The following is an 8,401-nucleotide window of genomic DNA, read 5'->3' on the forward strand; positions in this document are numbered from 1 at the left end:
ACGACTGGTTGGAGTCTACTTTCTAGTAAGCATATCAGTATTGCGGTATGGAGGTTTCTTCATAAGTATGAAATTTTCTCAGCATGAATTCCCAAAAACCAATTCTCGTCATATTGTTTCCTACAAGTTCATTTTTGGAAGTCTCACACCACGCTACTGCCAAAGCGTAGTCCTCCTTCGGTGTCTACCATAGTGAAAGTTCTTCGCTCTCCGTAATCGCTTTCCCTTTATTTTCCCTTTTCCCTTTACTTATTCGACTACCTCCCACTATCGTTTCAGCAACCATATCTCATGTAGATTGTGTGAATGGTGGTTGTGTGGTTGTTTGTGGGGATAATGACTTGAAAGGGTAACGAACTTTCGACTTTTTTCACATTTAGTCACTAAACTTTTTTTCGTTATCTATTTGCCATTGAACTATTAAAATTGTTCACATTTTACCCTTATGACCGGCTGTTACCGGTCATAAGGGTAAAATGTGAACAGTTTCAATAGTTTAGTGGCAAATAGATAACGAAAAAAAGTTTAGTGACTAAATATGAACAAAATCGAAAGTTCGTTTCCCTCTAAAAAGTTCAATTACTAAATGTGAACAAACTTCCTCTTGTATTATGTTTTAGCAAATTATTTATTTTTGTTAAATTGTAGCAACATTTGTTGATGAAGAAATCTATGAAAAAAAAAACAAAACCCTGAAAATATATTTAAAAAAAACAAAAAACCGAAACCGAAATAAAAAACCAATGATTTGACATTTTCCAAAATAAAAAATCAAAATTTCCAATATGATTTTGGTTTTACAAAAAAATGAACCATTCTCACTGATGTGAATTATGACCATTGGTTTGGCATGTGGAATTTGTGACATCCCATGAATACGTAGTTACAACATCGTCTGAACTCGTAATTCATAGTAAGGGGTTAGAGTATCATCGAATGAATACGTAGTTACAATAACCTTCCTTGGTCCCTCTTGCTGGAACTCTTCTCTTTTCTTGCAAAATCACACCAAAAAGCTCAAGATAGCTCTTCCTCTCACTCTACACACTGAAGCTCGCTAGGGTTCTCACTTATGGGAAAGGTAGTCACAATTGAAGGCCATAAGTGCCTTTAAATATGGCTCGGGCCCAAAGACTTAGGGTTTCTGCCAACAGCACGGACTCGTCGAGTCGCCTCACCGACTCGTCGAGTCCATTCATTAATCTGAGTCATCAGTCGTGACCTTACTCGACGAGTTGAGGCGTCAACTCGTCGAGTCTCTCTTCTTAACTCAAAAGAAAAATACTTAAATTATGATACCTGAAAATCCGGATGTCACATTTTGTTTTTTTATTTCATAGATTTCTTCATCAACAAATGTTGTTACAATTAAACAAAAATAAATAATTTGCTAAAACATAATACAATAGGAAGTTTGTTCACATTTAGCCATTGAACTTTTTAGAGGGAAACGAACTTTCGATTTTGTTCACATTTAGTCACTAATTTTTTTTTCGTTATCTATTTGCCACTAAACTATTGAAACTGTTTATATTTTACCCTTATGACCGGTTGTCATAAGGGTAAAATGTGAATAATTTCAATAGTTCAATGGCAAATAGATAATGAAAAAAAGTTTAGTGACTAAATGTGAACAAAGTCGAAAGTTCGTTACTCTTTCAAGTCATTATCCCTTGTTTGTGGCATGGAAGAAAAAGTATTGAAAATTTGTTGTTGTTGTTGGTTTGGGTTTTTGTTGAACGTAGGGGGATGTAAGAAATTATATTGAGGATGAGATGAGATTAAAATAGTTTATTTGAAATGATATTTGTGGTAATTTTTAAGAGTTGATGATGTTCATATAATCTCATATTACATGAACCCGGTTGGAATGGATGTGTTTGTGTTTGGTGGAGGGGTATTTGAGTTTTTCTCCATAGTTGAAAAAAGGAATTGATTTTTGAATATATTGAGATAAAGAGAAGAATGTTGTAATAAATTTTTTATGTAAATATAACATATATAGGTAAAAATTTATATGTAATTTATTATTATTATTTTTAAATTTGACTGTTCACAAAGGTCTTTTGGCCATTCAAAATTGAAAATAAACTTGTTACGAGTCGCTTTGATGACAACGGGAGATAACATAACAAGTGGGAGGCAGTGTTTGTATAGTTACCACGCCATTGAGTGTTTGTCACGCCGACTCTAACGCCCCTCAACGGGCCTATAACATGTAGTCTTATAACTTATTAAAATGAGTAAATTACACGAATGGTCCCTATGGGTTTAGGGTAATTTGTGCATTTGGTCCCTAACTATTTTTTTTTAACTCGGACGGTACTTACTGTTTGTTTTTTGTTACGGGATTGGTCCATGTCTTACCTAAAAAAACTATTTTGCCTTTGATTTTTTAATTTATTTAAATAAACACACCACCGACCCTACTTTACTCTCCTCACCTTACCTATCCCACAATTTTTTCCTATTTAAATAATAGTATTTTTAGGTAAGATAGGGACCAAACGCATAACAAAAACAAACAGTAGAGACTATCGTAACAAAAACAAATAGTAGGGACCTTCCGAGTTAAAAAAATAAATTAGAGACCAAACGCATAAATTACCACAACCCATATAGGTACCATTCCTATAATTTACTATATTAAAATAATTCATCCCAATATAGTATCTAATTGATTTTGTATTTTAACAAATATAGATATATAATTATTTATTTCGTATGTAATCAATTTTAAACATATAAAATGAATAATAAATTTGTAATATCAAATGAAATACTTTCCTTCGTCTTCAAGCGTCTGTGGTCTCTCGCGATTCCAAAGAATTTCTCTTCGTCTCTTTCTCTCTAAAACAGTTATCGAAATTGATCGGGAGTAACACAGTTTCCTCCCTTCTTTGGATTCCCAATGGATACCCCAAGCTCTTGGGATTCCTTGCGAAAACAGGTTTGTTTCTTTTATGTATTTGATCCTCTTGGTTCTACATATCTTTATTTTGATGGTTGAATTTCAATTTTCCGATTTTTGTGCCTCTGCTATCATAAATTCTATGCGATTTTGTGTGAATGGAGCTACGTTTGGGTATAGCGCAAGCATTTGTTGTTTCTAGGATTCGTTAGTCCACGGGAACGTTTGAATTAATTAGGGTTTTTATAGACAACGATTAGCGGGATCCAGACTGGGATCTAGACTGGAACAATTTGGTTCGGATGTTGATAAATTGTGATTCTAAGCATTGGTCAGTGTTAGAAATGATTGATTTGTGGCAGGATTGAAGCTTTCTTACTGGTTGAATCTCACATTTTGACATTTAGATTTACATCTTCTTAGAAAAAGTAAAGATTGCTTAAGTGCTCTATGATTAATCAGATTTTGATTTCCTATATCGATAGTAAGAACAAATTGTTATATCAGTCATGTAGATACATAGATCCACAACTATACGTGATTGTTTCAACTGATTAACCATTACAAAATACTCCACACATTCTGAAGCTGCTAGAAAAGAACTTTCTGCATCTTTTGGCTTGTCGACTATTGAGTTGTTTATGATGTATGACATTGACTTCTTTTCTGTAGGCAAGAAATCTTGAAGCAGAGTTGGATGATCAAATGCATTTATATCGTAAACTAGTGTCAACAAAAGTCGATGATGGAAATGAGAGTAGTAACCTTGGATCAAGTATAGAACAGCTACTTAAACACCTACAACAAGTAATTTCCCAAATGCAAGCGTGGGTGTCATCAGGTGGATCAGAAATCTTTTCTCATACATTGACTCGTCATCATGAAATTCATCATGATCTCACTCAGGTACACTTCCTTCTTCTGTTTTTTCATCTAAACATCAAGAAATTCATCATCATGATCTTACTCGAGAAATGAAATTGTAGGAGTTCAATCGACTTCGTTCTAGTCTTAGAGCTAAAAGAGAACATGCATCATTGCTTGAAGATTTTCGTGAGTTCGATAGAGCAAGATTAGATATAGAAGAGGGTGGTGGGTCCCACGAACAGTCTCTTCTTAAGGAACGTGCTACTCTCATGAGAAACACAGGACAGGTACTAATTACTAGAATGTTTTTTGAAATACAGGGTAAAATCGTCATTTATCATATAAGGGTAAAATGGTCATTTACCACCATTGAATCTGTTTATTAAGTACAGAAAAGAAACACCGTGTATTACAACTCTTTATATAATAACAAAGTTAAGTTAAACAAATACTAAAACAATATAAAATAATTAGATAAGGGTATAATTGTCATTTCACATGGGTTATGGGTTACAAAAACCAAACTTTTATTATTTTTTACTTGAAATTATATATTGTAGCTTGTATTTAGTACTTACATAAAAGGGATCCCCGGATATAAACCAGATAAGGGTAAAATTGTCATTTTACATATAATTACATAAGGGTAAAAATGTCATTTTATTATTGTGTAGATGGATGGTGTAATATCCCAAGCACAAGAAACCCTCGGTGCACTTGTGTTTCAACGGTCAACATTTAGAGGAGTGAATTCGAAACTTAGCAACGTTAGCAGCCGCCTTCCAACTGTAAGTAAAACTTTACATTTTTTTAAATTTTTTTTTAATTAATTGGTTTTATTTCTTTATATTAATAAAAATATTTAAGAAATATTTTTATTTTTTATACACAGGTGAATAGCATTATATCCGCGATAAACAAAAAGAAGTCTATGGACACAATAATTCTTTCTTTAGTTGCTTCCGTTTGCACGTTTTTAATTCTCATTTATTGGATCACAAAATAGCAATAAATCATTTTTTTCGTACATTATATATATTTTTTAATTGTAGAATCAACCATTTTCATAGTAATTTTTTTTTGAGTTTTAGTTGTATATATTTGAAGGAAATTCATTTTTGGTGATCTTTCAAGTTGTAAATTTCTATTTGATTGTTATGTTGTTGGTTTCTATTTGAGCTTCGATGTGTTTATTTTATTTGAAATATGAATATGAAAAATGTTATAAAAAACTTAAATAAGGATGATAATTGGAAGATGATTTTTTTTTTTGAAATAAATTTGGGTATATTAAGGACCAAAAATGTAATTTGCTATAAAAGAATTGATTTGATAATACATAAGTAGACAAAGAGGATATGAAAGCAAGAAGGTTAATTGATGTGACAATGTCTTATGTTTTTTTTTTCAGACATGGAAATCTTGTAAAGAGATTTGATTTACTTTTTGGTTAGATTAGACATGAAATTGAATCATGTGGAATCATATGCTATGTTTAACAATTACTCCCACTTGTCCCACACATCAATTGCCTCTATCAAATTCTTTATTTCCTAAAAAGAAATATCATTTTTTATTTTTGAGGCAAGTAAAGCTCTTAAATTCTACTCTTATTTATTTATTTATTTTTTTTGAAAAGTGAGCTTGTTAAATGTTTCATAAATATCCGCTTGTACTTTATGCACTCTTTATATTAGTGATTCTTTTTTTTTTTTTTTTTTTTTAATTTATTTATTTTCATTTTTTACTTTTTATTAAGTTAAACATTTAATAATTATATATGGTTGTTTTTATATTTAATCAAGAAAAATTATACATGATTGATTCTTATTCATGGAACCTGGACACAATGAATCTTATTTATAGAATTTGGACATAATAAATCAAAGAGTTACAAAAAAAAAACTCAGCTTAATGTGTTTAACACAAACCACATGATATTATAAAAAAATCATAATCCGAACATGACACGACACGATGTCGTGATTTTTCTTTTGCTAATAAGAATGCGACCATTTAAAAAAAATAACAAACACGACAACACAAAAAAAACATAAAATATTTGTTTGTTTATTTAATTCATGCTTAATCATATAAATATGTCCCAAAACATAGAAGTTACATACAAAGTTAAGTTCAAAAAGCTAACTAAGGTTTAAGACATAAAAATAGTAGTACATTTCTAATTTATGACATAAAAAAAGTTCATTCAAACTTATATATCCATAATTGATTCATATTTATTTTTACTATCCAACCCCATAATATTTTTGGTATGTTTTCAAAACAATAAATATAAACATATTAAAAATAGTTAAAACTTAAGAGAAACTAAATATCATTTTATCTTTTCTTCATACTTATCATCCTATCTATGTGAAATGATGACAAATATCACATTTTAATAAAATTAATAACAATTTAAAACACTTGTCATTATTTCATGAGTAACAGAATAAATAGGAATAATAATAGGAGAATATTTAATTTCTCAATACTTAAATATATTTTTTCAACGAAGAAAATAATAAAAACTTATCCACCTTTAATTCAAAACAATCAATCTTTTATCTATTGACTTTTTACATGATTGTACTTAAAACCAGTTTGAGATTCGTTAATTTTAATTCTAAACCCGTTAATAAATACATAAATATCAGGAACACTAGTTTTCCTTAGAAGCATTTTCGTATGTTGTTTACTATTGTTTTAGATATATCAGGTGAAAACCAAACATTTTCTTCCGATTAGATGTGATATTTCTTTTAGACAAAGAAAGTATCTCCTTATAAGGAAACATAATTCAACGGAAATTGACAACATATTTCATTGAACACGACATGTACAGTTTAAGTTTGAAATAATCTTCCAATAATGAAAATTTATACTGTTCCATGTTTCTTTCATATTTTTAATGGATCAATCTTGAGATTGAAAGGGAAAAGATCACATCAAATATACAAAGTTGAAAACATTTATATTTATTCAACTTGTCGAGATTAAAAGGTTTTACACATCAAAATATAATGGATCTTATTTCTTTTGACTAACATATATATGCCTTTTAAAAGGTTATAATATTTGTAAAACTCGCACATAAAACATTTCAACAAATACTTCGCCTTACCAACTAAGTAACTACTTATCTAGAAGTCGATAACATATAAATGTTGGAAGTAAAAATGCTAAATAACACAAACAATTCCAAATTAATATAATGGGTGCTATTATATGTATCTCATTCATTCACATAAATCGTCACATCATGGGGTACACAAACACTATTATATTTATATTGGGGTATACAAAACAATTTTGGAGGGAGGGGGAGGGGGGGGGGGTTACGTACATAATTTCTCAATATAAATTCTGCTAAAGGTTACAAAAATGTTTCTTATTCCGGCCATAATTTTGGATTTTATCGAGCTTTTGGTACCAAAGAACTAAAATATATTTTCTATTTGTTTTATCTTTTTTCTTTTACTAGTCTATAGTAATTACTATATTTAAAAATAAAGATATTTACAAATTTGACTACATATATCTTTACTATTACATAAAGATATTTACAAATTTGACTACATATATCTTTACTATTACATGAAATAACCAAGATTTTAACACTTAACAAAAATGAACAATGTTCCAGAAAAATGAACATCAAATTTGGAAATGGGATGTTTTGGAATCGAGATCCGACGGATCTTACCATATTACACCCCCCCTCCACACACACAAATAAAATATCATATGTGGTGCCTAACACATTCCAAAAATTTGCTCTAGATTATCTGAAAAATTGCGACGAGAAGAAATATGGATTCATAAATAGAGGAAAAATACCTTGAACCATATTAGTTATATGTTTTTTTTTTTGTTTCAATGATTTGTAGTTAAAAAGTCCAAAAAGTTGTGTTAGAAGAGCGTATAACAAATCCAGATGTCTTTGTTTTTCCAAATAAAATATAATTTTTTTTCGGTATGTGTCATGATGTATTTAGGTTATTCAAGTCTTGATTGAAGTTGTAGTTAGCTTAAGAACCAAAAATAATATCAATATTACTATGAGAAAGATAAACCTTAGTCCATAATTTGAAGAACAATTTTAAAATGGTTTTTTATTATATTTGAAATATATCGATAAGTTTTTCTAGTTGTGGTTTGTTTGTTTGTTTTTTTTTTTTTTATAAAATAGGTTTTTCTTAAAAAGGATTTTAGGGTTGTGTGGTACTATTGATCAATCTAGTTCCTATGAGATTTATTGATGGAGTTTGAAAACAAACTTAATATCATTCCTTAATTAAACGATGCATCTCCTTCTTTTTATTCTGTTGCATATTTAGAAGACGCTTTTGAAGAGATTCTATTGTAATCGACTCGGGATTTTCATTGTCTTCAATATTGGTATAGGGTGAATGCCTTGTTTAAGAATGCATTTTCTCAGAATCGTTTATGTCATATTTTAAAACAAAATCGTTTCTCATGTTCATCATTTGCTACAATATTTCCAAATTTAGTGTACTATATATCGAGATTATTAAATTAAAGGGTGTACTTAAAGTATATAACATGATAATTCCTAACCATACAATTCTAATAAGCACACAAGACTTAATGTTGTCA

The 8,401-nt window shown here is 29.7% G+C and overlaps 1 protein-coding gene across 1 annotated transcript; it reads left to right on the forward strand.

Moving 5' to 3' along the window:
- The first annotated feature begins 2,770 nt into the window (after positions 1 to 2,770).
- Positions 2,771 to 4,976, forward strand: LOC111895221 (Golgi SNAP receptor complex member 1-1). Its single transcript, XM_023891326.2, has 5 exons — positions 2,771 to 2,950; positions 3,584 to 3,817; positions 3,898 to 4,065; positions 4,453 to 4,566; positions 4,671 to 4,976. Exons 1-5 carry the CDS (start codon positions 2,912 to 2,914, stop codon positions 4,782 to 4,784), a joined length of 669 nt encoding a protein of 222 aa, XP_023747094.1. The 5' UTR covers positions 2,771 to 2,911; the 3' UTR covers positions 4,785 to 4,976.
- Positions 4,977 to 8,401: the final 3,425 nt, after the last annotated feature.

The sequence above is a fragment of the Lactuca sativa genome, chromosome 6, assembly GCF_002870075.4.
Source record: "Lactuca sativa cultivar Salinas chromosome 6, Lsat_Salinas_v11, whole genome shotgun sequence".
Lineage (NCBI taxonomy): Eukaryota > Viridiplantae > Streptophyta > Magnoliopsida > Asterales > Asteraceae > Lactuca > Lactuca sativa.